Source organism: Adiantum capillus-veneris, chromosome 11, assembly GCF_014529385.1.
Source record: "Adiantum capillus-veneris isolate H3 chromosome 11, ASM1452938v2, whole genome shotgun sequence".
NCBI lineage: Eukaryota > Viridiplantae > Streptophyta > Polypodiopsida > Polypodiales > Pteridaceae > Adiantum > Adiantum capillus-veneris.
Window position 1 is genome coordinate 95,101,372 of NC_140941.1, and position 27,965 is coordinate 95,129,336.

A 27,965-nucleotide genomic window follows, 5' to 3' on the forward strand; every position below is an offset into this window, starting at 1 on the left:
GCTAGTTGCCAATATTGCACGCACCCACACTCCTACTACTGCATGCATACTAGCTTAATATATTCCAAGACTAATCATTTAGCTTGGCCTTTTAAAAACTTCTTAGACTCACACATACTATAGTTGCTTTGCCAATATGACCGGTTTCAACCCTCCTATGCAGCTCATCATATTCTTGTCATTGCTGTTGATGGCTTCCACCACCACCACCATCACCACCGCCACTGCAGCTCCGCAGCAGCTGTCTGCTACATTCTATGACAAGACTTGCCCCGGTTTGCAAAATGTCGTCCGCTCTGTGATGAGCCAAGCCGTTCAAAAAGAGCCGCGCATGGCCGCTTCCATCTTGCGCCTCTTCTTTCACGATTGCTTTGTCCAGGTCTGCCCCAGCTCCTCAACTTTTCAATTAGGTGTGGTGGCATTTCAACTGTCACATATTCTACTCGTACTTGCTTAGCTTAGCTTTAGCTATAATTGTCGTTTTTACAGAAAAGGTCCAAAGTAAAGTCTCCAAGGAAGACCCAAGTAAGGCTATGGTCACGCGAGACTTGGTTATCAATTATTGATAACTATGCCCAGAAAAAGCATTAAATGAATAACTAAGCCTCTTGCATGGTCAGGCAAGGCTTAGTTATTCATTCATCCTCCCTACTATGCCTTGAACTTTACAACTATAGCAAAATCTGCGTAGTTACAAAGGGTAGGCATAGTAACTCATTTAATGCTCCTTTTTGCGTGTGACCAAGAATGAGGCTTAGTTATTTGTTCAAGTAACTTATAACTAAGCCTCGAGTGACCATAGCCTAACCACTCTTTTCATAACAAGCTTTGATTCAAGGACAACTCTTTCTCATCATTGATCGAATAAAACAATTTCTTGGCCTTGTCTTTTTTTTTTCAGTCAAACCAATCACATGAGAGGGATTTATGCCCAAGATTTTTAACTAGAAAGTGTCCTTGAAAATCAAGGTCCAATGAAATGACAACCAGGATTTTTCATTTCCACCCGAAAAACTTACACTACAAACCTGAATATGTGAGCATTGTTTCTCAACTCAGTCACCAAATGATATGGTTTTAAAAAGCAAAGTGGCAGCATTTGAGCTATAATTGATGTACTTATATATGTCCTCTTGATGACACCATATTGTACTGTACATGTCATAAACTTTTCGTCCTAGACTAAGTTTTTATCGGCCAAATTTAGCAGTGATCCTCTAAGATAGTCTCTTGATACAAGCTCATTCTAGTCAATGACAATCTTACTACAAGAAGAATTTTTTTCTCATTTTATAATTTCTTTGAAGCTTTCACAGGGATGCGATGCTTCCATCTTGTTGGATGATGTGTCTGGATTCCAAGGTGAGAAGTCAGCAGGCCCTAATGCCAACTCTGTGAGGGGCTTCGACGTCATCGACAAAATCAAAGCACAAGTTGAAGCTACATGCAAGGGTGTAGTGTCTTGTGCTGATATTCTAGCTCTTGCTGCAAGAGACGGGGTGGCGTTGGTATGTCCTTTAAGAAGCACTATTTCTTACCATATTAAACAATATATTTTGTAAATAAGCAGAGCAATATATTTGAAATTTACAAATGATAAAATGTTCATTTTGTGGTCATAAATGAGTGTGGAAAGGTCCCCCCCCCCCCCCTTTCCCAAAAAGAAAAGAGAAAAAAGCCCCCACAAAACCTCCCAACAAATTAAAAACATACCAAGAAAAGAACTGTTATTTTTTGGAACATATTGACATAGTCTTTTGTTGCAAGTCACAAGTGCAATAAAATGATAGCTTTTTTGGTGGAAGGTTTTCTCCTTAGTGGAATAAAATGGTGGACGTTTTTGGCAGCAAAAAGGTCCAAGCTGGCCTGTTTTGCTTGGTCGAAGGGACTCCCAAACAGCAAGTCTATCGAGTGCAAATAGCAATATTCCTTCCCCCACCTCCACTTTGAGTCAGTTGACTGCCAAGTTTCAAGCGCAGGGTCTATCAGCTCGAGACATGGTTGCTTTATCCGGTAAAACACTTTGTAAACTTAAATGACGTGGGTGTGGGTAGCATCACATTGCCCAATAAAAAAAGACTTTGTAAGCTTAATTAAATGTGCAAATGATAAAGAAACTTGTTTTATACAACTCTAACTATAAAATAGGGATAGGAGTAATTAGAAATTTTCATTATTGACGGTTCTAAGTAATCTTGCTTCAACAATATATAAGGCTTTTCTAAAGAGTTCACTTGTTTAAAGGCATGCGATTGGTGCGCATGTGGGTGCTTTCCCGTAAAAACTATCTGATTGCAAACGAAAAAAAAAGGCATGAGATTGGTCCGCGTGATTCGCAAGAAGATTTAGAAATTTTCTCATGTAGGAAAATGGAGTCTTTTTAAGTGTTTTTCATGATACACTGCATAACATCATGAGCTTCTGCTTGAGAGGCACCGCATACCTAGCTAGATATGATTGGGGGCAGGGGACCACCAACCCCCCCACTGGGCCGACGGTCCCCTACCCCCAATTGTACCCATCTAAGTATGCGGTGCCTCCCTCACAGAAGCTCATGACTCATGACGTTGATGTAAGTCACAATGTGTGAATTATTGTGAGAATTTGGCCAAAACTTCTTGTGATTGGCTCTCCTTGTACTATTTGCGGGCGCACGCACATAGAGGTTCATCTTTATTATCTAGGTTATTATTTATGGCACGGTTCATCTTTAGGTGTAGGAGAAAGTTATCTTTGAGGTTTTATAAGTTATATAGCGGACGAATCAAAGGCCAATTGCAACTAAAGCATTGCTAAGACAACAACAACCTTGTTTTCCAACCCATATTCAATTGAACCTTTACAATCTAGCATTGACAGGTTAAATGACTGATTTTAACTAGTTTTACTATCAAAATGAGTGTCTCATATTTAATGCCCCCACTTGTTTTAGTACATAAAAGAAAAAAAAAACTAATAAGGTTGATTGTTTCTTGTAGGGGCACACACAATTGGGCAAGCGAGGTGCACGACATTCAAACAGAGGCTATACAACCAAAGTGGGACGGGGCAAGCAGATCCCACGATGAACACTGCCTTTGTGGCACAACTGAAGGGGAGGTGTCCGAGTAATGGAGGGGATAATAATTTGTCACCACTGGACGTGCTCTCACCCACGAAATTTGACAAGCAATACTTTGCCAACTTGCAAAATGGCAAGGGCCTTCTCACCTCTGACCAAGTGCTCTTCTCTTCTTCAACTCAATCCCTTGTCTCCACATGGTCCTCTGACCAACCAACCTTCTTTTCTGCCTTCACCTCTGCCATCACTAAAATGGGCAACCTAAACCCCCTCACCGGTTCCTCTGGTGAAATTCGTGCTAATTGTCGTCTCAGAAATTGAAACTCAAGCTTCCCCACATTTTTTCCCATTGACTCTTGCTCAAGTTCCCTCTCTCACAACAAGCTAAAGCTCATTAAAGTTTGCAATATATACCACATCCATTCAATCTACTCAGCTAAATTTGGTAGTTGCACCCACACTTTCTTGCTCACAAAAACAAATCTTATGATAAGTTCTCTCTATGACACATCTAGAAGTACTTTCCATGCACAAACGAATGTGTGTGAATTCGACCAAGAACCATTTCTTCTATCATCCTTTTTGAAGCAATTACTTGGATCTCCACCTGCCTAGCGTACAACAAAACTGTGAAGATTTTACCACCATTAGTACCCTTAACAACCATTGGGTTGGTATCATCTTATTGAAGCATGGATTGTCCCATTATACACCAAGTGTGATGTGAGACCAATTGATTAGAGTAATACATTGAATTCTAGATCCATTTCTCCATTCTAGAACATTTGCAATCTTTGCTGGTCTTATCATTGTCGGGATAAGTGTTGCCAAGAATTTGGGATTGTTGTGGTTTGTTTCCTGTTGGTTCCTTGTGGCATTTGAAGTTGGGCTCGTTGGCTTTGAAATTATTGGTGAGTTTGTGTGTGTTGGAAATAGGGTTGCAAAGAAACACACACAGCTTGGAGAAGATAAAGAAGCTCAAGGCACACAATAGAGAGTACATTTCTTAGTGTACAATGGAAAGATATGTCAACCCTAGAATGATGGGCGTATGTACAATGCACGGGGAGAAAAACCTCCTAGTGAGGGAAAAAATGCCCTGGCAGTCTTAAGTGTGTTGCCAAACATCACTACCACATATATATGGTAACAGATCCCCCCTAGGAGTGATGCGATGAACGAGAGCTGGCACCTAGTGTATAGGAAGTGCCTTGCCCTAAGGACATGATCAATCCACAAAGGGAAGTAAGCCCGAAGCTTTGCGAAAAGCTTCAAACTATCACGAGGCAATGCCTTTGTGAATGGATGTGCAAGGTTGTCCTATGTCAACAAATAAGCCAAAATAATCTCTCCTACTGAGAGTCTCTCTCTAACATAGTGATAATGCACCTCATGTGCTTTATGGGAGCATGAAAAACTGGGTTCCTTGCAGTTGCCAATGCGCTCTGATTGTCAGTGTAGATGATGTTGGCAGTGTCCTATCCAACACCCAAATAAGCCATAAGGCATCTGAGCCATACAGACTCAACCGTAGCTATGAAGACTGGAAATTGCCCTGTACTCAGCCTCACAACTGGAAGTGGCCACAGTAGATTGCTTCTTGCTCAACCATGAATCATGATATGCATGAGCTATCAAGCATGAAACAAAAACCACTTGTGTACACACACATGTCATAACTAGCCTAATCTACATCCAAAAAGCATGTAAACTTGGCGGCAAGGATCCCCCCTTGGGATAAAACAAGCCAAGATATAAAATGCCACTTAAGCAACAAAAAATCCAGACAATGTACCACTGCTTAGACCCTAGGCTATGCAGCAATTTGCTGACCTGTGAGATTGCAAACTAAATATTGTGCCTCGTATTGCACACATAAATAAGGCATCCAAAAACACTCTGATAAAGAGTGACATTGACAAAATCACCAACATCATGAAGACTCAATTTTATATATGTTTCCATGGGAGTAACAATAGGTTTACAGCCCTCAAGTCCAAACTTACATATGTCTATGTAGCTTGTTTGACACAAGGCAATACCACCATCACACCGCTTGGATTGTAAGTATTGATACAAAAGCCCCAAGTCTTTCATCTTGAAAGTAGCATTCAAATCAACGTTAAATTCATCAATACGTGTCTCATTTGGACCAATAATAGCAAACCATCTACATATAGAACGACGATGAGAAATACACCACCCTCATGCTTGACATACAAAGTTCTTTTAGTTGGACTGTTACAAAAGCCTCGTTTAACCAAATGAGTGCTAGATTTCTTATACCAAGCACAAGGAGACTGCTTCAACCCATACAAAGATTTCTTAAATTTGCACACTTTATCTTCTTGCCCTTTCTTGACAAAACCGTGAGGCTACGTCACAAAAAATTCCTCAAAAATGTCACCATTCAAGAAAGCAGTAACAATGTTTGATTGATGTACATCCCATCCAAAATGAGTTGCCAAAGCACATAGAAAATGCACAGTAGTCATATGAGAAGTGGGAGCAAAAGCCTCTTTATAGTCTATGCCTTTCTGTTGTGCATAAACTTTTGCAAGGAGTCGAGCCTTATAGCGATCATTCTCACCATCCAGCTTACATTTCAACGTGTAAACCCACTTTGTACCAATGGCCTTTTTGCTAGGAGGTAAATCACATAAAGTCCGTGTCATTTTCTATAAGTGGATCATATTTTGATTGCATGGCAGCCATCCAAATTTTAGAATTTTGTGCTGCATCAAAAGGTAGAGGTTCCTCTAGATCACTTACGCTAGAAACACACAAATCATAACAATCCAATGCATGGCAAGGAGCTGAATGAGTAGGACTAGACAAAGGTGCATCCAATTTACTGTCATGCAAAGTATGCACCAGCCATTTTGGCATACCTCTAGCCTGCTCATTCTCAGCCCTTTCCACATCAAGTACATCATGTACATCTGCATCAGTAAAACAGGTTGATTCGTAGCATTTTTTGAAACCCCCATAGGCTGTACATTTGCCTCATTTGAATTTACATCTAAGTTTCCACCACTAAAAAGAGGCAACAAACTATCATAAATGTCTTGTAAGCTTACTTTATTGTCTCTGGTATACATGACAATAGGGGTTGAATGGAATCTTCCACAAACACAACATCTTGTGAATTGAACCAAGATACGCTTTGGTTGTAGATGGTATAACCTCTAACCTTTGCTTTCAGTAACGTAACAAAAAAAATGCATTTAACAGCCTTAACATCCATTTTTTTGCGCTGCATTTGTGGCACCAAAGCATAAGCTAAACAACCAAAAACGTGCATGTGATCAATAGATGGCTTCCTATCATGCCATGCTTCATAAGGAGTCATAGACTGCAAAGCTTTTGTAGGACACCTATTAAGTACATAAGTAGCATACATGATGGCCTCAAGCCAAGAAAAATGTGGAAAAGCTTTCTTGTTATGTTGGTCCGAAAGACATTCAAAACACAAATTGTGTTTCTTTGCACGCTCAAAATCAGCAGTGCTGAGAGACCCACGTGGAGTATCTCGTGATTGCTTAGGCTTCTTAGCCTCCTGTGGCCGTGGAGAGGTAGATTGTCTCTTATTCCTCTTGGAACATGTGGGAGATCTACCTCGCCATTGGCTCTTAGCCACATTGCTCTTATCAAAATTATTCTTAGAGTAGGAAACATTTCCTTTCCTCTCTTGGTCATCATCATATCTTTGGGCACGACTGATGGCTTCTTCCAAAGTTTTTGGATGTTGGGTCTTGACATGAAGGCGATAGTCTTTGTCAAGACCCCTATTAAAACCCCGTATCTTTTGGAATTCATCTAGACCTTCTATTTTTAATATGATTTCTTGATACTTCGAAAGGTATTGTGTGAGAGAGAGGCCAGACATGAGGCATGCATCCCGTGCTAACCAATTCTTATCTTCTTCATTGGAGTCGAAAAAATCTTTGGAGAAAGAAGCTTGAAACGCAACCCAAGGCGGAGGACGAGCGTCTATTGGAAATGTCATCCACCACTTATAGGCCTTGCCTTTAAGAGATAGAATTGTTTCCACAATCGTCTTTATATCCGGGGCGTGTCTCAATCTATGAATATCACTCCATTTTTGTAAGAACGTATTGACCGCATCCTTATTGCGATCACGCTCTTCCCTGTGAAACTCAGGAATGGTGATATTCTTAAGTAATACATTGCTACCTTCTGCATCTTCTGAAGCACTTGTCTCTTGGACTCCTTGAGTCATGCGAGCTTGGTTCCCTTGAACCGTGCCACTTGTGGCTCCTTGAGGTGTCTGTGAATTCATAAATTTCACAAGTAACTCCGTAAGATTGGTAACATTTGCATTGAGTGCAGACCCAACAAATACGTAAGTATTCTATCTTTTCTTGTTAACTCAACAAAGCTTTCCCTTTCCTTCTAGCTTTCCTTTGAACATAAGTATTCTATCTTTTCTTGTTAACTCAACAAGGGTCAATACATTGATGGTAAAGTGTCAATAGATTGATGGGTGCTGTTGACACTAATATGCATGACAATGATGATATAGGATATCATGGCCTTTTAGATATGGCTGCTTTCAAGACTTTGGAACATCACCAAAGCGTACTTGAACGTAACCTCTCTGCTTTCCTTTGAACATAAGTATTCTATCTTTTCTTGTTAACTCAACAAGGGTCAATAGATTGATGGTAAAGTGTTTGCCTCTTACCCTCATGGGGTGGGTTCAACCCTCCTTGATGCAAAGGTTAAGCGGGCCTTCCTACGTGCGCAGCCAATGGAAGCCTTCGGAGCCTCTGTGCCATAGAGTTTTCGGTCGAGTTTGCCTTGTTTGTCCGCCTTGGTCATGTAGGTGAGGTGGCCGCGGTTGGGAAACTGTTCCTGCCTTCTTTTTGCTGCACAGCGGAGACCTCTAAATCCACCTCTAAATCCACAACTCTATTTGCAAAATTTTGCCCACACTTGTCATACAAAGTGAGCTTATTCAACCCACATCGTAAAATGCCAAATGCAACAATTTTGTCACCAAAATTGAGATCATGTGTTGTATATCTATCATCTACAAATTTCACAACAAGAACAATTCTAGCAAGTGCATATACAAACAAAAGGTTCTTTTTGATCTCAGGTGCATCAACAAGTGTGAAAGAACTACCATTTGCAGCAGTCAGTATAGTCTTTCCAAATATGTCACCATTCAAAAAAGTGTTGGGGTTAAAGGCATTGTTTCTTTGCCTGAGGCTGGACGTCCACTGTTTGGCCGCCCGCTGACCTTATTCTTGTACATATACAAAGAATTAAGGGGTAGCTCACTTTGAGACTTACTCAACCCATAGAACACCTTGAACTCTCTCCTTCTTCCCTTCCCACATGCACACATCGCACCATGCACACACATTCCTTGCATTACATTCTTCAACTGGTATAAAAGCCACGATGGCGATCAACGCGTGTGCAATAGCTTCCTCGTGATTGACAAGGAAGCAAAGGAGCTTGGCTATGGAGGCTTGAGCTTGGTGACAGGAGATCCGGCATGGCAGAACTGGATCAGAGTGTTTTGGTGAGGACCCGACAAGGACGGGGTGAGATCTCGGATCTCGGACCATTGACATGTGCAAACTCTCTCGAGCTTGTAGAATCTCAAAAGGTGTCTGCAAGAAATTGGGGATCTAAGTAGGAACCAAGATCTGCACAATTTGGGGGATTGCAAGCTAGCAAGTCGAGTAGCTATAGGAGAAGCCGACACAGAGCTTCGGGAAACAAGGCAAGGTAGGGTAATAGTAGAAGGGAGAGGGGAGCATCGAGTGCTCAACCCCGTGAGCTACCCAACCAACTCCTTGCCATGTGAATCACCCAACAAGGCATCAATAAAACGAGCAGGACTTGGTTCATGAGCAAATTTGAGTAGCAAGAGAGAGCATACAAATTGAGAAGGGCTCAACAACCTCGATTGTAGCAAGAGAGAGCATACAAATTGCAAAGGGCTCAGCAACCTCGATTGGAGCTTGGATTTGCAAGGAGCAATGTTTTTTTGGCTACTTGCAACAGGTACAAGGAGAGTGGGAGATAGAAGGCAACGAAGAAAATTTGAATTTCTAAAAAGCATCAAGGCTCGGGGATAGATTTCAGCAGTGAATCGGAGTTGCCTCTCTCTCTCTCTCTCTCTCTCACACACACACACACACACACACACACACACACACACACACACACACACACACACACACACACACACACACACACACACACAAACGTGTTGTGTGTGGAAATCGAGTAGCAGCAATGTTGCATAGTCTGAGTGAGCAATCAAAAGTATTTGGGAACTATAGTGCTTGAATTCGACAGCAAATTGCTTGTGTGGTGGTGTTCACACACACACACACACACACACACACACACACACACACACACACACACACACACACACACACACACACACACACACACACACACACACAAACACAAATGGCAAGGAGTAATGGCTTAAAATGGAGGATTTTAGGCTCCCTTGTGCAAAGGCCCCTATAGGATATTTCAAACACAAATGACTTAAACTGGGGAATTGAAATATCCCTAGGCCAGTAATATATCCTGCTTCGTGTGTAACTAAGCCTAAAAAAATCCTTTTAAGGTAATTTCACTTAGTATGCTTTACTAAATTGAGATAAACTGAGAGCGAGTAAATAAGGGGGTTTCGGTGGAGCTCTGCAGCGCGCCTACTCGATCGACGAATCGTGGAATCTGTGCATCTGTAGAAGAGGAAAGCTGGCAAGGCACATGGCCATTCATTGCAATCTACCTCCACTGATTGGAAGGATGTGGATGATCGGCTGGATGCTATGATTGGACTGTGTAAATTCGGACTACTCTACAACAAAACACTATAAAGATGAGGGTCTCCCTCACTTAGCTAGCTCGTATATACCTTTGTATTCTCTCTGTGTAACGAGGGTTAGTGCCTGGGAGGGTGAGCTTGGAGTGTATTACATTATGGTGAAGGGAAAGCATATCTTGGAAGTCCAACCGTTGGCTTCGGCTTCTTCGTCTCAGGTCGAGTTCCTTATCTTGATTAATAATGAGTGGAAGATCTTGGTATTGTGAAACACATGTTTAAATTGAGATGTGTGTAATAGGAAAAAGGCTATGAGCTGCACGCGGTATCCCTATGAACTTGTATGATAATGAGAAATACTGCTTTAACTGCTAGTGAATATATCTGGTTGACAGTTAACCTGGTCGATATGCAGGTCTTACTAGTTAGTGTACTGTATTTGAAAAACATGAGAAAGCTGGCATGGTAGTTGATGTCAGAGACTGGTTATTCATTGCAAGCTAGAAGTCTTTAGCCCTCATTAAAGTGTAACCCCTGACGTTACTTTGTCATTGGCATGAAGTGAGGTTGTAGAATGTCTCGACCACGGATAGAGGCCCGTCCTTGGGTAGATTAACTGAGGTATATCCGAAGGTATGCAATCTCAAGAGTGACGGTATATATGTTGATTAATAGTCCATGCTGTTATGGTGTACTTGCTATGCTGACCGATTGCTTTGGTAGCTTTCATTTACTGGGTTACCTGAGAAGCTAGTCCAGTCCAACTGATGACATTGAATTACTATATACTCATTTAGTACTAATGATGTGACACTATACTAACCTTTGCCGACTTGAAACAATATAACCATGTATGTGTGGGGTGAGAAATTGGGATAAGGAGAGATTTACTTACTAGTTATGTTTGTGCAAGCTCATTGCTGAATTTTAGAGTGGATATTAGTTTGAATTTAAATGGGATGTTCATTAAGCATGGATTATGGATATTTTCATGTTTACATCATACTAATGCAGGTGTCAGTAGACTCCATAGTCTAAACTTCTTACTAACCAGGCAGCTGCATTTGGCTCATGGGACTAGGTCTGAAAGGGCTCATTGCTGAAGGTTAGGATTTATATCAGCTCGACTTTGGATATCCAACTCAAAGGATGTTCATTGTATTTGAAAGCCTTGAAAAAACTGGCTTGATAGTCGGAGAATAGTTATTCAGCTTAGGCGGGTAGGGATAAGCCCTCATAACTGTGTAACCCCTGACCTTACTTTTTCATTGACATGAAGTGAGGCTGTAGAATGTCTTGACCACGGATAGAGGCCATACTTGGGTAGATTAACTGAGTTATATACAAAGGTATGCAATTTAGAAAGTGGCAGTATATATGTTGATTAACAATCCAGGCTGTTATGGTATACGTGCTATGCTGACCGGTTGCTTTAGTAGCTTTCATTTACTGGTTTACTTTGGAAGCAAGTCCAGTCCAACTGATGACATTAGTTTACTCTATACTCATTTAGTACTAATGTCGTGACATTATACTAACCTTTGCCGACTTAAAATAGCATAACCAGGTATGTGTTGATGAGGACTGGGGATAAAAAGAGATTTACTTACTGGTTATGTTTGTGCAGGCTCGTTGCTGAATTGTAGAGTGTATAGTAGCTTGACTTTGGAGAGGATGTTTATTGAGCATGGATTATGAATATTTTTGTGTTTACTTCATACCAATGCAGGTTTCGGTAGACTCCATAGTCTAAACTTCTTAATAACCAGGCAGGTTCATTTGGTTCATTGGACTAGGTCTGAAAGGTTACTATACTTGGCTTTCTAGACCATAGCTTGGTATGGTACTGAAGTAGGGTTACGGATAAAGAGAGATGTACTTGATGATTATATGTGTGAGTGCAGGCTCATTGCTGAATTTTAGGGTTTATATCGGCTCGACTTTATATTTCAAACTCATGGGAAGTTCATTTGGGTTTATTCTTGGTTGCTTCATGCTAATGCTGATTTCAGTAGACTTCGTAGTCTAGACTTCTTACTATAAATAGGCTGTTTCATTCGGATCATTAAACTAGACCTAAAAGGTTGACTGTACCTGGCTTGTTGGATAGTAGCTTGGTTTGTACTGAAATAGGGCTACAGTATGAGGTGATTTAATCACCAGATCTAGCTCAAGATATTACATTCTTGCTGTTTTCATGCTGGACGGTTTTTGTTACATGACTTTTTGGGATTCGGTTAAGCTTTACATAAACTTGACCTCAGGCTCTTCTCAGGGATAAAATTTCTGGCCTTTCATATACTGACTCTGATAGGCTGGTCATACTATTCCCCGTATGATAGATTCAAAAGCTATAGTTGCTAGATTGAAACCGATAATGTTGTGGATATGGGGCTATAGTTCTGCATTACTTGGAAATTAGCAAAAATATTGTGGGTTTAGTAGTTATAGCTGAGCATCAAAGCATCTTGGTTGTTGATGGTTTCTTGCCACATGAATAAAAAAGGTGTCTCATTGCAGGATGGTGTTAGTCTCTTGGATGGACTTCTTCCTGAGTCCGATTATTAACAATCCAAGGCTTTTGAAGTTTTTGATTTTTTTCTATATAACATCATGTCTAGGACTTGGATAGGAGCTAGAATAGCTAGTGGCAAATAGAATTTCATTAAATAGATTTTCAATAAACGTTTTGACCCAACATGTTAGTATAGCATGTGCAGATTACTTCAAGTTTAAGCATGATAGCTGTACTCTGGTGTTTATAGAGTTCAGCCACTTGAGGGCGTAGGAGGTCGCTCAAAAGTATGGCAAAAAATGTCAGGGTTCATATATAAAAGAAATTTGCAAAATGTGTTTGTCTTATAAAATGATTTGTCTATTGTTATTAGGTTTTACCAAAATATAGGATGACTGCGCGGATGAGTACTGTAGTTGATCTGATCAAGAGAGCACAAATCTCAAAAAAGCTTAAGGCAGCTAGGGATGAATATATAGCATCATTTTCGCCAAAGAACAGGGCATGGTTGAGGCAGAGAGCATATCTTAATTGAACCTGCAAGAATAAGGAGATAAATTATAAAGATACTTAAAGGAAAATCCTTGGCAGTTTGTAAACTGATGAAGCTCGTTATGAAGTTGTAATTGACTACCAAAGTCTTGTTTAAATTCATTTTTAATGATAAAGTTTATTTGCAAAGAAAAGTTGAAACTTTGTGACATGGATAACAACTAGGATGCCCATACATCACCTGCATACCAAGCCAATGCTAACAGAATGTTATGTTGTTCTATGGGTGCAGGTGAGGGCTACTCTCTTTGGTTCAGCTTTTTGGTTGCTTTATTGTTGGGAGGAATGGCTGCTGGTTCACAGTTTGTAAAAGAATTTCTACATTCAGATGGTGACTTGTACCAATCTGATAAGATTTAAATTATACAAAATCATACTGTCTAAAGTTTGTTTTGTATAATAAACCTTGTATTTATCTGGGTACCTTGGTCTTTGAACATATGTGTGTTCGTTTGTGAGTATTATAAGTAGATAACTAAAACACACACCTTTGGCACTTAGATCCAGTTTTACCACTGGTTTAGGACCAACCTCCTGGTATTTTTTCTAGGACAGGTTGATCATGGTATACATTATCTGAACTAGAGGGGCTAACCTCACACTGTCATTATGAATTATTTTTGACTGGTTGAAGGTTGAGGAAGCTACCTGAGTACCATATGAAAATTGAGGGCTTAATCTAAGATTCTACCGTTTACATATTTTCCTTGTGAAATTTCTCTAAAGACACCTTCTTTAGGCTATTTCCTTGTAACAGAGATTGGAATTGCCAATGGAGCCACTCTCAAGAGCTTCACTATTGGTTGTAAGATGCATTCAGGATGCTGAAGCATCTTCTCTCATTGTGGCCTCGTCGAGTAATCCTAATACCTCCCTGATTCACACAGTCTCATTTGACAAATGGGTCAAAACATTAGCAATATTAGTCAGAAACAGTAAGGATGGTGTTTCAACTATCTCTTATATTATTGCAAATGTCCCGATTATCTCTAAGGCACATAAAGAGGACTTGGCTAAGCTCTCATTTGATGGTTCTGAACTTGCTACCCTTTTTAGAAAGCAACGTGGACTCGGCCCCAGTTTTGTCACAGCCCCGACTATTCCTTTTCTCCCACCTACCAACAGTCTTTTCTGTAGGGATGTAGCGGCTGCAGAAGCGGTTAAAGAGTTTCAAAAAGATTTATGTTCTCTAAGTGAAACTTCGCTTTTGGAATTAGTCCCTAAGGTTTCCAGGATATTTCCTTTCTCTACGGCAAGTTGAGGTGGAATCCTTAGGGGTGGAGCACAAACTTTGGTTACTCCCTAATAAAGGGTTTCTGGCTCCTATTTTGATAGAGACCTAGGTTTTTTTGGCAAATCTACCGGCCTCCACAATGGAGGACTCTCGACTGAAGATACTCAAAGGAGTGCAATGTTTAGACAAAGGTGAGCTCATCAAAGTTCCATTCAACATGAATTTTTTGGACTCCAAGAAGTGTGGGTCTAATGCAGGACTTTATGTGAGAAAGGAAGGACTCATGGAATTCAGTAAAAGCAATGCTGACTATTATGCAAAATCAGTCTGGAATATTTACAGGTCCTATCTCAAGTGCGCTTGCAGATTTTTGGACCCTTAAGCGTCTTGTGAGTCTAGCATCATATGGTTCGACCATGCAGTTTGGTTTGCCATCAACAATCTGGAATCTATATTCCCAAAAAAGCCTACATCATTTTGTCTTACTCTCATCTGCTCATGGTTAGGTGGACAAGCCAAGGAGTTAGTTCTAGCACAAATTGCCTTCATACAATTTTTTACTTTGATGGTTGAAATGCTCAAAGAGCTAGGGGCAAATGAACCAGGAATGCTCCTGACTACCTATGGTTCTTACAAACGGATAAAAACTATTCTGGGTCTGCTGAAACCTAACTTTGAAGATGATGAATCCCCCTCTCAAAAGATACCCAACACACTGCTAAGTCCAAATTCCACGTTTACCTCCTTTCTTACCCCCTCTTCGTCTGCTGATTCCAGTTTTGGAAGAGGAAAGTCTAGAAGCTTTACAAGAGGAAGAGGTCGAGGACTACCTGTTAAACATCTATTGGAAATGTGACTATGCAGGTAGGGGTCAATGAGATCGGGAGGCGCTATCTACCAAGCAAAGCCAAGGATTGCAATACTTGTTTCATTCATTGTCATTTCACGAATAGAATTTTTGAGTTCTTTTCACCTAAATTAATTTTTATAGAATGCTTTGATTTGGTATATGGGAATCATTCTTTGATAGAAAATATGGTATTTGACTGGAAATACTCCGAAACTATTAAAATCCTTGTGTATTCAAATAAATTTTTGAGATATGAACCTGTTTTAAGATGTAACTGTGAAAATTTTACTACCTTCTATAAGGAGTTCGAATCACTTGGTTTGCATGTCTGTATGACTAACCTTGCTATCCTTAAGGCTTCTTCTCTTCAAAATCTACTTGGAATGGGTTTGAATCACATACCTGTGGAACCGCTAAACCCTAGAATGGCATTTTCTGCACTTATAGAATGTCTTGCTAACATAGTCTTAAAGCTCCAACTGGAGCAACAGATCCAACAGGATCTCACTGAGAAACTAGAAATTATCTTGTATCAAAAGATTAATCTTCTACTGGTAAAATGGCTCAGTGTGAATACTACTTGGGTCACACCAAAAATTAAGCAAGAATGTCATGAGATGACTCGTGAGTGGTTTATTGTTGGGCTTGATAAAGCTGCAAACACTGTATCAGTTATCTGTAAAAAATTGATATATGAGGTTGCCCTGGTAAGGTTGAGGGGACCTGAATTTGAAAAGAAAAATGAAACATCGAAGGATGTAGCTCTAGCATTATTGAGTGATTTAGACAACATGGGTTACGTTGAAGCTTCTAGTAAGCTTCCAATTTTTTTCCCAACTTTTAGAAAACACAAACAAAAGTTCAGATGGATTTTTGACACTTCAAACTGTATATTCTCCAATATTACGAAAGATGTAACTTCTTGTCTAAATTTTATCACGACTGAGATGAGTAATCTTTGTGCGAAAAGAAGAGCAAATCTTAAAAGGTTCAGTGGAATAGAGTGCTGTACCTTCTGGCTTGCTAAGAATTCAGTAGAGGTATTTATCAACTTACTTGTCGATATCTATAGTATCTTTACCGCTAATATTACACAATGTTATGAAAACATTCCTCTCTCAGGAAATTATGGCCTTCTTGAAGTACTCGAAGAGATAATTAACCTAGCTTTTTCTAACAAAAAGTTACAAGGATTTGAAAAGATCTCGTTGGTAAGAACACCTTGTTGGGTTAAAAATCAGAAAGAGAACCACCGATGTGCTTTGGAAAAAAATTGCTTATTATGGTAATTACATGGATATTACATAATTGCCTTATCTAGGTTGGGCCAAACTGTTATAGACAAAAAATGGGAATACCTATGGGGTTCTCTTGCTCACCTGTAATATGTAATCTATACTTATTGTATTTTGAATACAAATGGGTATGCTCTAAAATGAAGCATTATGATGAGGCCAGACAACTGGTAGCCTTCAATAACACGTTTAGATTCATGGATGATTTATTGGGTATAAACAATCAGAACTTCAAAAATCAACTAGCAAAAATTTACCCACCTTGCCTCATGATAGAGCCTACCTCATTGGAAGAATTGGTGATAGATGGTAGGACTATAGTTAAGAGAACCTATTTTTTAAGCATGGAGATACAGCTTCACTCCCCTTACACTGGCCTTTACACTACATGCTTCTTTTGGAAGTGAGACAATGGAAGCGAGACAATCTGTCACTTAGTCCTGCTGAATTCGTTAAAAAGAAAAGTAACAAACCGATTAAGAATACGAGTAACAACTGCTTAGGTATTCTGTCACTTATAATATACTCTTCGTCAGATAACTTCTCTGCAATTGAAGAAATAAACAAGTTGATTGGAAAGTTTTGTAATAATGGGTTTTTCTGTAAGGAATTGGTTGCTAGTATTAATAAAGCAATTTGCCTGAATAATTGGCCGCGTGCCAGGGTTTCTCTGCAATCTACTAAGGAAGTAGGCCCATACCTAATGGGTCTACGATCTTATTAGGTATGTGCCTGGGTATGGCTGGGCGCGCGCGCGCACACACACACACACACACACAAATGGCAAGGAGTATTGGCTTAAAATGGAGGATTTTAGGCTCCCTTGTGCAAAGGCCCCTACAGGATATTTCAAACACAAATGACTTAAATTGGGGAATTGAAATATCCCTAGGCCGGTAATATATCCTGCTTCGTGTGTAACTAAGCCTAAAAAAAAACTTTTAAGGTAATTTTAACTTAGTATGCTTTACTAAATTGAGATAAACTGAGATCGAGTAAATAAGGGGGTTTCGGTGGAGCTCTGTAGCGCGCTTACTCGATTGACGAATCGGGGAATCTGTGCATCTGTAGAAGAGGAAAGCTGGCAAGGCACATGGCCATTTATTGGAATCTACCTCCACCGATTGGAAGGATGTGGATGATCGGCTGGACGCTATGATTGGACTGTGTAAATTCGGATTGCTCTACAGCAACATATATACCTTTGTATTCCTTTGTATTCTCTGTGTGTAACGAGGGTTAGTGCCTGAGAGGGTGAGCTTGGAGTGTATTACATTATGGTGAAGGGAAAACATGTCTTGGAAGTCCAACAGTTGGCTTCGGTTGCTTTGTCTCAGGTCGAGTTCCTTATCTTGATTAATAATGAGTGGAATATCTTGGTACTGTGAAACACATGTTTAAATTACTATGTGTGTAATAGGAAAAAGGTTATGAGCTGCACGCGGTATCCCTATGAACTTGTACGATAATGAGAAATACTGCTTTAACTGCTAGTGAATATATCTGGTTGACAGTTAACCTGGTCGATATGCAGGTCTTACTAGTTAGTGTACTGTATTTAGAAAACATGAGAAAGCTGGCATGGTAGTTGATGTCAGAGACTGGTTATTCATTGTAAGCTGGAAGTCTTTAGCCCTCATTAAAGTGTAACCCCTGACCTTACTTTTTCATTGGCATGAAGTGAGGATGTAGAATGTCTCGACGATGGATAGAGGCCCGTCCTTGGGTAGATTAAATGAGGTATATCCGAAGGTATGCAATCTTGAGAGTGACGGTATATATGTTGATTAATAGTCCATGCTGCTATGGTGTACTTACTATGCTGACCGGGTGCTTTGGTAGCTTTCATTTACTGGGTTACTTGAGAAGCTAGTCCAGTCCAACTGATGACATTGAATTACTATATACTCATTTAGTACTAATGATGTGACACTATACTAACCTTTGCCGACTTGAAACAATATAACCATGTATGTGTGGGGTGAGAAATTAGGATAAGGAGAGATTTACTTACTAGTTATGTTTGTGCAGGCTCATTGCTGAATTTTAGAGTGGATATTAGCTTGAATTTAAATGGGATGTTCATTAAGCATGGATTATGGATATTTTCATGTTTACATCATACTAATGCAGATGTCAGTAGACTCCATAGTCTAAACTTCTTACTAACCAGGCAACTGCATTTGGCTCATTGGACTAGGTCTGAAAGGGCTCATTGATGAAGGTTAGGATTTATATCAGCTCAACTTTGGATAGCCAACTCAAAGGATGTTCATTGTATTTGAAAACCTTGAGAAAATTGGCTTGATAGTCGGAGAATAGTTATTCATCTTAGGCGGGCAGGGATAAGCCCTCATAACTGTGTAACCCCTGACCTTACTTTTTCATTGACATGAAGTGAGGCTGTAGAATGTCTTGACCACGGATAGAGGCCATACTTGGGTAGATTAATTGAGTTATATACAAAGGTATGCAATCTAGAAAGTGGTAGTATATATGTTCATCAACAATCCAGGCTATTATGGTATACGTGCTATGCTGACCGATTGCTTTAGTAGCTTTCATTTAGTGGTTTACTTTGGAAGCAAGTCCAGTCCAATTGATGACATTGGTTTACTATATACTCATTTAGTACTAATGTCGTGACATTATACTAACCTTTTCCGACTTAAAACAACATAACCAGGTATGTGTTGATGAGGAATTGGGATAAAAAGAGATTTACTTACTGGCTATGTTTGTGCACGCTCATTGCTAAATTTTAGAGTGTATAGTAGCTTGACTTTGGAGGGGATGCTTATTAAGCATGGATTATGAATATTTTTGTGTTTACTTCATACTAATGCAGGTTTCTGTAGACTCCATAGTCTTAACTTCTCAATAACCAGGCAGGTTCATTTGGCTCATTGGACTAGGTCTGAAAGGTTACTATACTTGGCTTTCTAGACCATAGCTTGGTATGGTACTCAAATAGGGTTACAGATAAAGAGAGATGTACTTGATGATTATATGTGTGAGTGCAGGCTCATTGCTGAATTTTAGGGTTTATATCGGCTCGACTTTATATTTCAAACTCATGGGAAGTTCATTTGGGTTTATTCTTGGTTGCTTCATGCTAATGCTGATTTCAGTAGACTTCGTAGTCTAGACTTCTTACTATAAATAGGCTGTTTCATTTGGATCATTGAACTAGGCTTGAAAAGTTGACTGTACCTGGCTTGTTGGACAGTAGCTTGGTTTGTACTGAAATAGGGCTACAGTATGAGGTGATTTAATCACCAGATCTAGCTCAAGATATTACATTCTTGTTGTTTTCATGCTGGACGGTTTTTGTTACATGCCTTTTTGGGATTCGGTTAAGCCTCAGGCCCTTCTCAGGGATAAAATTTCTGGCCTTTCATATACAGACTCTGATAGGCTGGTCGTACTATTCCCCGTATGATAGATTCAAAAGCTATAGTTGCTAGATTGAAACCGATAATGTTGTGGATATGGGGCTATAGTTCTGCATTACTTGGAAATTAGCAGAAATATTGTGGGTTTAGCAGTTATAGCTGAGCATCAAAGCATCTTGGTTGTTGATGGTTTCTTGCCACATGAATAAAAAAGGTGTCTCAATGCATGATGGTGTTAGTCTCTTGGATGGACTTCTTCCTGAGTCCGATTATTAACAATCCAAGGCTTTTGAAGTTTTTGATTTTTTTCTATATAACATCATGTCTAGGACTTGGATAGGAGCTAGACTAGCTAGTGGTAAATAGAATCTCATTAAATAGATTTTCGATAAACTTTTTGACCCAACATGTTACTATAGCATGTGCAGATTACTTTAGGTTTAAGCATGATAGCTGTACTCTGGTGTTTATAGAGTCCAGCCACTTGAGGGCGTAGGAGGTTGCTCAAAAGTATAGCAAAAACTGTCAGGGTTCATATATAAAAGAAATTTGCAAAATGTGTTTGTCTTATAAAATGATTTGTGTTGGAATTAGGGTTGCAAAGAAACACACACAGCTTGAAGAAGACGAAGGAAGCTTAAGGCACACAATAGAGAGTGTGTTACTTACTGTGAAATGGAAAGATAGATAGCCCTAGAGTGATGGGCGTATATACAATGCACGGGGGAAAAAAACCTCCTAAAGAGGGAAAAAATGCCCCGGCGGTCCTAGTGTGTTCACACACATCACTACCACATGTATATGGTAACAAATCCCCCCCTGGAGTGATGCGGTGAACGAGAGCTGGCACGTGAGTAAAGGGAAGTGCCATGCCCTGAGGACAGGATCAGTCCACAAAGGGGAGTAAGCCCAAAGCTTTGCGGAAAGCTTCAAGCTTCTCACGAGACAATGCCTTTGTGAAAAGATCTGCAAGGTTGTCCTGTGTTGGCACATAAGCCAAGCTGATCTCTGCTGCTGAGAGCCTCTCCCTGACATAGTGGTAATGCACCTCAATGTGATTTGTGAGAGCATGAAAAACTGGGTTCCTCGCAACTGCCAATGCGCTCTGACTGTCAGTGTAGATAGTGTTGGCAGTGTCCTGTCCAACACCCAAATCAGCCATAAGGCGTCTGAGCCATACACACTCAACCGTAGCTGTGAAGATTGCCCTGTACTTAGCCTCACAACTCGAAGTGGCCACAGTAGGTTGCTTCTTGCTCAACCATGATATACATGAACTGCCAAGCATGAAACAAAAACCACTTGTGGACACTCGCGTGTCAAAACAACCAGCCCAATCTGAGTCCGAAAAAACATGTAAGTCTGGCGGCAATGATCCCTCCTTGGGATAAAACAAGCCAAGATGTAAAGTGCCACTAAGGTAGGGGAAAATCCTCTTGACAGCCTGGCAATGCTTAGACCCTGGGCTATGCATAAATCTGTTGACCTGTGAGACTGCAAACTGAATATCCGGCCTCGTGTTGCATACATAAATGAGGCAGCCAACAACAGTTTGGTAAAGAGTGACATCAGCAGGATCGCCAACATCATGTAGACTCAACTTCAAACCTGTTTCCATGGGAGTGGCAATAGGTTTGCAATCCTCAAGTCCAAACTTACATATCAATGTCTCTATGTAACTTTTCTGACACAAGGCAATACCACCATCACACTGCTTAAATTGTATACCCAAGTAATGATGCAACAGCCCCAAATCTTTCATCTTGAAAGTAGCATTCAAATCAGCCTTAAATTCAGCAATATGTCTCTCATTTGGTCCAGTGATCAGCACATCATCAACATAAAGAACCACAATGAGAAGTACATCACCCTCACGCTTTACATACAATGTGCTTTCTGTTGGACTGTTACGAAAGCCTTGTTTGACCAAATGAGTGTCAGCTTTCTCATACCAAGCACGAGGAGATTGCTTCAACCCATACAAAGCCTTGTTACATTTGCACACTTTGTCCTCTTGTCCTTTTATGACAAAACCGCGAGGCTGCGTTACATAAACTTCCTCAAATATGTCACCATTCAAGAAAGCAGTAACAATGTCTGATTGATGTACATCCCAACCAAAATGAGCTGCCAATGCACATAGAAAATGTACAGTAGTCATACGACAAGTGGGAGCAAAAGTCTCTTCATAATCTATGCCTTTTTGCTGTGCATAACCCTTTGCAACAAGTCGAGCCTTATGGCGATCGATCTCACCATCTGGTTTGCGTTTCAACTTGTAAACCCACTTCGTACCAATGGCCTTTTTGCCAGGAGGCAAATCACATAAAGTCCATGTGTCATTCTCTATAAGTGCATCATATTCTGATTGCATGGCAGCCATCCAATTTTCTGAATTCTGTGCTTCATCAAAAGACAGAGGCTCCTCAACATCATGTAAGCTAGACACAGCCAAAGCATAACAATCTGATGCATAAGATGCATGGCGAGAGCCTGAACGAGTACGACTAGACAAAGGTGCATCCAATTTACTGTCACGCAAAGTGTGCACCAGCCATTTTGGCATACCTCTAGCCTGCTCATTTTCAACCCTTTCCTCATCAAGTACATCATGTACATCTGCATCAGTAATAGGCTGATCTAAAACATTTTTAGAAACCCCCATAGGCTGTACATTTGCCTCATTGGAACTTACATTCGTATTTCCACCACTGAAAAGAGGCAAAAAAGTGTCATAAATGTCCTGTGAGCTTACATTACTGTGTCTAGTACATGACAACAAGGGCTGAACAGAGTCTTCCACAAACACTACATCTCGAGAAACCAGAATACATTTTGTTTGCGGATGATACAACCTGTAACCTTTGCTTTCAGCACTATAACCAACAAAAATACATTTGACAGCCTTATCATCCAATTTTCTGCACTGCACTTGTGGCACCAAAGCATATGCCAAACAACCAAAAACACGCATGTGCTCAATAGAAGGTTTTCTATCATGCCATTCTTCATATGGAGTAATAGACTGCAAAGCTTTCGTAGGACACCTGTTAAGTACATAAGTGGCACACATAATGGCCTCAAGCCAAAAAGAATGCGGCAAAGCTTGACTTTTGACCATACATCGTGCCATTTCCGTTAGTGACCTATTTTTCCTCTCAGCAACACCATTTTGCTGAGGTGTATAAGGCACTGTACATTGGTGTTTTATCCCACGACTAGCCAGAAATGCATTAAATTCATGAGACATATACTCCCCCCCTCGATCGGAACGGAGGGTGCCCATAGTACATTTCGAGACATTTCAGCCATAGCCATAAATTGTTTGAAGCACATAAAGACTTCAGACTTCGCTTTAAGCAGAAATACCCATGCGTGCCTGGAGTAGTCATCAATGAAAGTCACGAAGTACAGGTAATTGCCCAAGGACGGAGTTTGCATGGGCCCACAAACATCACTATGCACAAACATCACTATGCACAAGCTGCAACCTGCATGTGGCCCGAACTGAACCATCCTTTGGAAACTTAGAACGCTGCATCTTTCCCAAAATACAACCTTCACAAACATGTTTGATAGGTGCTTCAAGAGGCGGCAAAGAAGCAACCATATCAGATTTCTGCAAATGCAGCAAACTTGCAAAATTCAGATGACCAAAACGTGCATGCCAAAGTTTTGCATCTGAAATAGCCCTTGAATCTGCAACAGCATTTGTAAAATTTTGTCCACACTTGTCATACAAAGTGAGCTTATACAGCCCAGGCACAAAAGCCCAAATGCAACAATTTCATCACCAAAACTGAGATCATGAACTATACATCTGTCATCCACAAATTTGACTACAAGTCCAAGTCTAGCAAGTGCGGATACAGACAAGAGATTCTTCTTGATCCCAGGTACATAAAGTGCATCAACAAGTGTGAAGGAATTGCCATTAGCAGTAGTGAGCACAATCTTTCCAACTCTCTGAACTGGATAAGAGGCGTTGTTGGCACAAGTGACTGAATTCCCATGAGAGACAGACTCAAGAGAGGTAAACAATTCACGATGCGAGGTAATGTGCTTTGTAGCACCACTGTCGAAATACCACACATGTGAATCTGCAGCAACTGACAAGCATACACCCATTCTGCATCAACATCAGCAACACAGTCTCCTTTCACAGAAGACTCAACAATGGCTGCATTTGTAGTGGAACCAGCATTTGCAGTGGAACCACCCTCTTTCTTCTTAGCCTCTTTGGCCTTCAACTTAGGACACGACTTGATCAAGTGATCATTGGCTTTACAATAATGGCAACGCATCTTCTTTTTGCCCTTATCACCAGAATTGCCAAACGAAGTACTGCCAGCAGAAGCATTAGGAATAGAATTTTTGCCACTCGCAGTAGAACCATAAGAAGTGGCTGCATTACTGTTACCACCCTTTCTTTGAGAAGCAATAAAAGCCTGTTCAACTGCACGCTGCCTAGTCCTGTTTTTTCTAGAAAGTGACTCTTGCAACAGCAATGTGCATAGTGCATCAAACTTGACAACTCCAGGATTTCCTTGGGTCATCAGTCTCCAAGTACTAGCAAAAGTCTGGTAGGAATCTGGTAAGGCATCAAGAACAGTCTGCACAAGGGAACTGTCTGAAATGACTTCACCTGCAGAAATAAGTTGCTCATTGATATCCTTGACACTAGCAAGGAAAGTCTCCATATCATCTTCCTCATGCATAATCTTCGACTCCAGCTCTTTACGCAGCAAAGCAATTTTAGCCTCATTGCGGCTTGCATAAAGACCTGCTAGAATATCCCAAGCCTGTTTTGCAGATTTTGCTGAACGGATGTGAGGAACAATGGTGTGCTTCACAGACAACGCAATCAATGCATGAGCTTGCGCATCCTTAACATCCCAACGAGCTTGTTCTGCCGTAGGCAAAACAACTCTAACAGCTGCAATCCTTGCAGCAAGTCCTGCAACATCCTCAACATTGCCTACATCCTCAGAACCAGGACGTACATCAATGCCCTGCACAATGTTCCAGACACCCTTTGACACAAGAACATGTTGCATCATATAAGCCCACATAGGGTAGTTGTCCCCATCCAACCTGTCCTCAACAACAAACATCTTGAACACATCTGTGTTGTTGTTGTCAGCCATGGTAAATGCTGCACCTGATCTGAAAACTGCCCGAAAATAGGAGAAATGGAGCGGGAACAACCTGTGCTATATATCACAAACCGTAGAAGACTATAAGGCACCTGTTATGCAAAAAACGGTAGTGACAGAAATTCTACACAAAATGACAAAATAGCCTGTGCAGTACTGCCTGTAGTGAAAACGAAGGCCGAAATAAGCCCAAATCAAAATTATGAGCAGACCGAGCTCTTCGAGCTCGCCCAAAATATTTGTTGACATGCGAACGCTTGCCAAAGCTCATTGAAATCGGAGAAAGTGAGCAGGCATGTGCTGGAGCAGCTGGCGACTAAGCCCGGGAGGACGTGACCTGCTCTGATACCAATTGTTGGAATTAGGGTTGCAGAGAAACACACACAGCTTGAAGAAGACGAAGGAAGCTCAAGGCACACAATAGAGAGTGTGTTACTTAGTGTGCAATGGAAACATAGATAGCCCTAGAGTGATGGGCGTATATACAATGCACGGGGGAAAAAACCTCCTAAAGAGGGAAAAAATGCCCCGGCAGTCCTAGTGTGTTCACACACTAGGATGTGTTCACACACATCACTACCACATGTATATGGTAACAATTTGTCTATTGTTATCAGGTTTAACCAAAATATAGGATGACTGCTCGGATGAGTACTATAGTTGATCCGATCAAGAGAGTACAAATCTAAAAAATGCTTAAGGCAGCTAGGGATGAATATATAGCATCATTTGCGGCAAAGAACAGGGCATGGTCGGGGCAGAGAGCATATCTTAATCGAACCTGCAAGAATAAGGAGATAAATTATAAAGATACTTAAAGCAAAATCATTGGCAGTTTGTAAACTGTGTAGCTTGTTATGAAGTTGTAACTGATTACCAAAGTCTTGTTTAAATTCATTTTTAATGATAAAGTTTATTTGCAAAGAAAAGTTGAAACTTTGTGACATGGATAACAACTAGGATGCCCATACATCACCTGCATACAGAGCCAATGCTAACAGAATGTTATGTTGTTTTTGGGTGCAGGTGAGGGCTACTCTCTTTGGTTCAGCTTTTTGGTTGCTTTATTGTTGGGAGGAATGGCTGCTGGTTCGCAGTTTGTAAAAGAATTTCTACATTCGGATGGTGACTTGTACCAATCTGATAAGATTTAAATTATACAAAATCATGCTGTCTAAAGTTTGTTTTGTATAATAAACCTTGTATTTATCTGTGTACCTTGGTCTTTGAACATATGTGTGTTTGTTTGTGAGTATTATAAGTAGATAACTAAAACACACACACACACACACACACACACACACACACACACACACACACACACACACACACACACACACACACACACACACACACACACACACACACACACACACACACACACACACACACACACACACAAATGCATACACTCATAACATTAATGGATCCTGATTGCTTACTAGAATAGCAACCTTTTATGCAATCTCATTACGTAGCTTGACCATTGTTTCATCCAAAAAATCTTGTATGTCGCACAACAACAGTAATACATTAGGCTGATTTACTCTAGATACCATATCTGCAAAGTTGTATGAAATTATAACATAATTAATTGATTGCATGTGTCCTTTTATGCATAAAAAGACTGCTTTAGGAAGTACTGTATCCACAAGCAATCCTTTTGGCAGTTTGTAACTGGACGATTTTTGAAGTTCGATTAACTCAATAAGTCATTGCGGTTACCTACTTGCAATTTTATGCCTACCTTGTAAATAGACATGGCGTGATACATGCCAATAATGTAATCTTTTAATTTCATTCTATTTTTGGTTGCTCCCTACTTGGCTTGTAACATGCATAATGGGACTGCTGCTAAGCTGGCCAACTTCATGTAGATAGCGGGTCTCCAACCTAATAAAAGGATCCCTTGGTTATCGCTCACCAAACTCTCAGTGGTGCATAAAATAATACATACCTATACACGACTCTTGTTCTGGTTATATAGCTCCATGCGAGCCTCTCGATGTATCTCCTACTACGACCTACATGCATACCTGCCTCCACATAGCGTTCTCTTTTGCATAACCTGCTGTATCGTGCTCAAGTGTTACACACACACACGCACACACACACACACACACACACACACACACACACACACACACACACACACACACACACACACACACACACACACACACACACACACACACACACACACACACACACAACCATTTATTCACACACACATACACACCCGTATGCTAAAGCACGTACGTGTGCACGTGCACGCGTGCGCGTGCGCACGCACGCGCACACACACACACACACACACACACACACACACACACACACACACACACACACACACATACACTAAAACCGGTGTTCTCCATTGCTGGATGATTCTCGGCTCATTCGTCCTAGCAAACAAAGGCACCCATTTTTTTGTGCCGTGACTGCTTTAGTTACGGCTGCATACAAAGTCTCTAATAGCTTCGGCTTTTTTTGATACCTCACACTTATGGCAGCCACTTCAACTCAGCAAGTAGGTCTTTGTACCTACTGAGATTTTTGGATCTGATATTTACTAATTGGTACAACAAACATAAAAAAGGAAAGTTTATGATTGCTATATTTCTCTGTTTTATCATTAGGCTGGTAGCATAAAAAAGATTTTTTTTTACTGGTCTTTCTTTGAAGCATTTTTGAATAGATTATATGATGTATAACAACAAAAAACGGGACGTGTATGGCCATGATGACATTACATAAAAACCTGATAAAAGCAGGAGTCGAGGTTGACGATATCTAGTATTTTTACATAGTGAAATGATTGGAGATGAGTATACTGTTGGTAGTTGCATCAAAAAATGAGCTGTTGTCTTTTAATACTTACATTTGGTGGTGGTAACATTGCAGAAAATTTGGTGGCTTATCCATAACTGGATCTGGTCTTTTTTGAAGCATTACATATATGGGATTATATGCATTTAGCAACATTTAAAAAGCATTTGGTAGGCCTTCATTTGGTCCTATTGGCAACACAAAAAGTGCCTTAGTTTTTGATAAACATCCAGGGTCTGGTCTCAATAT

At 40.4% G+C, this 27,965-nt stretch overlaps 1 protein-coding gene across 1 annotated transcript; it reads left to right on the forward strand.

Moving 5' to 3' along the window:
- LOC147447682 (peroxidase A2-like) lies at positions 1-3,823 on the forward strand. Its single transcript, XM_086523409.1, has 4 exons — positions 1-379; positions 1,317-1,508; positions 1,848-2,013; positions 2,979-3,823. The coding sequence occupies exons 1-4, from the start codon at positions 137-139 to the stop codon at positions 3,380-3,382; spliced, it is 1,005 nt and encodes a 334-aa protein (XP_086379535.1). The 5' UTR covers positions 1-136; the 3' UTR covers positions 3,383-3,823.
- Positions 3,824-27,965: the final 24,142 nt, after the last annotated feature.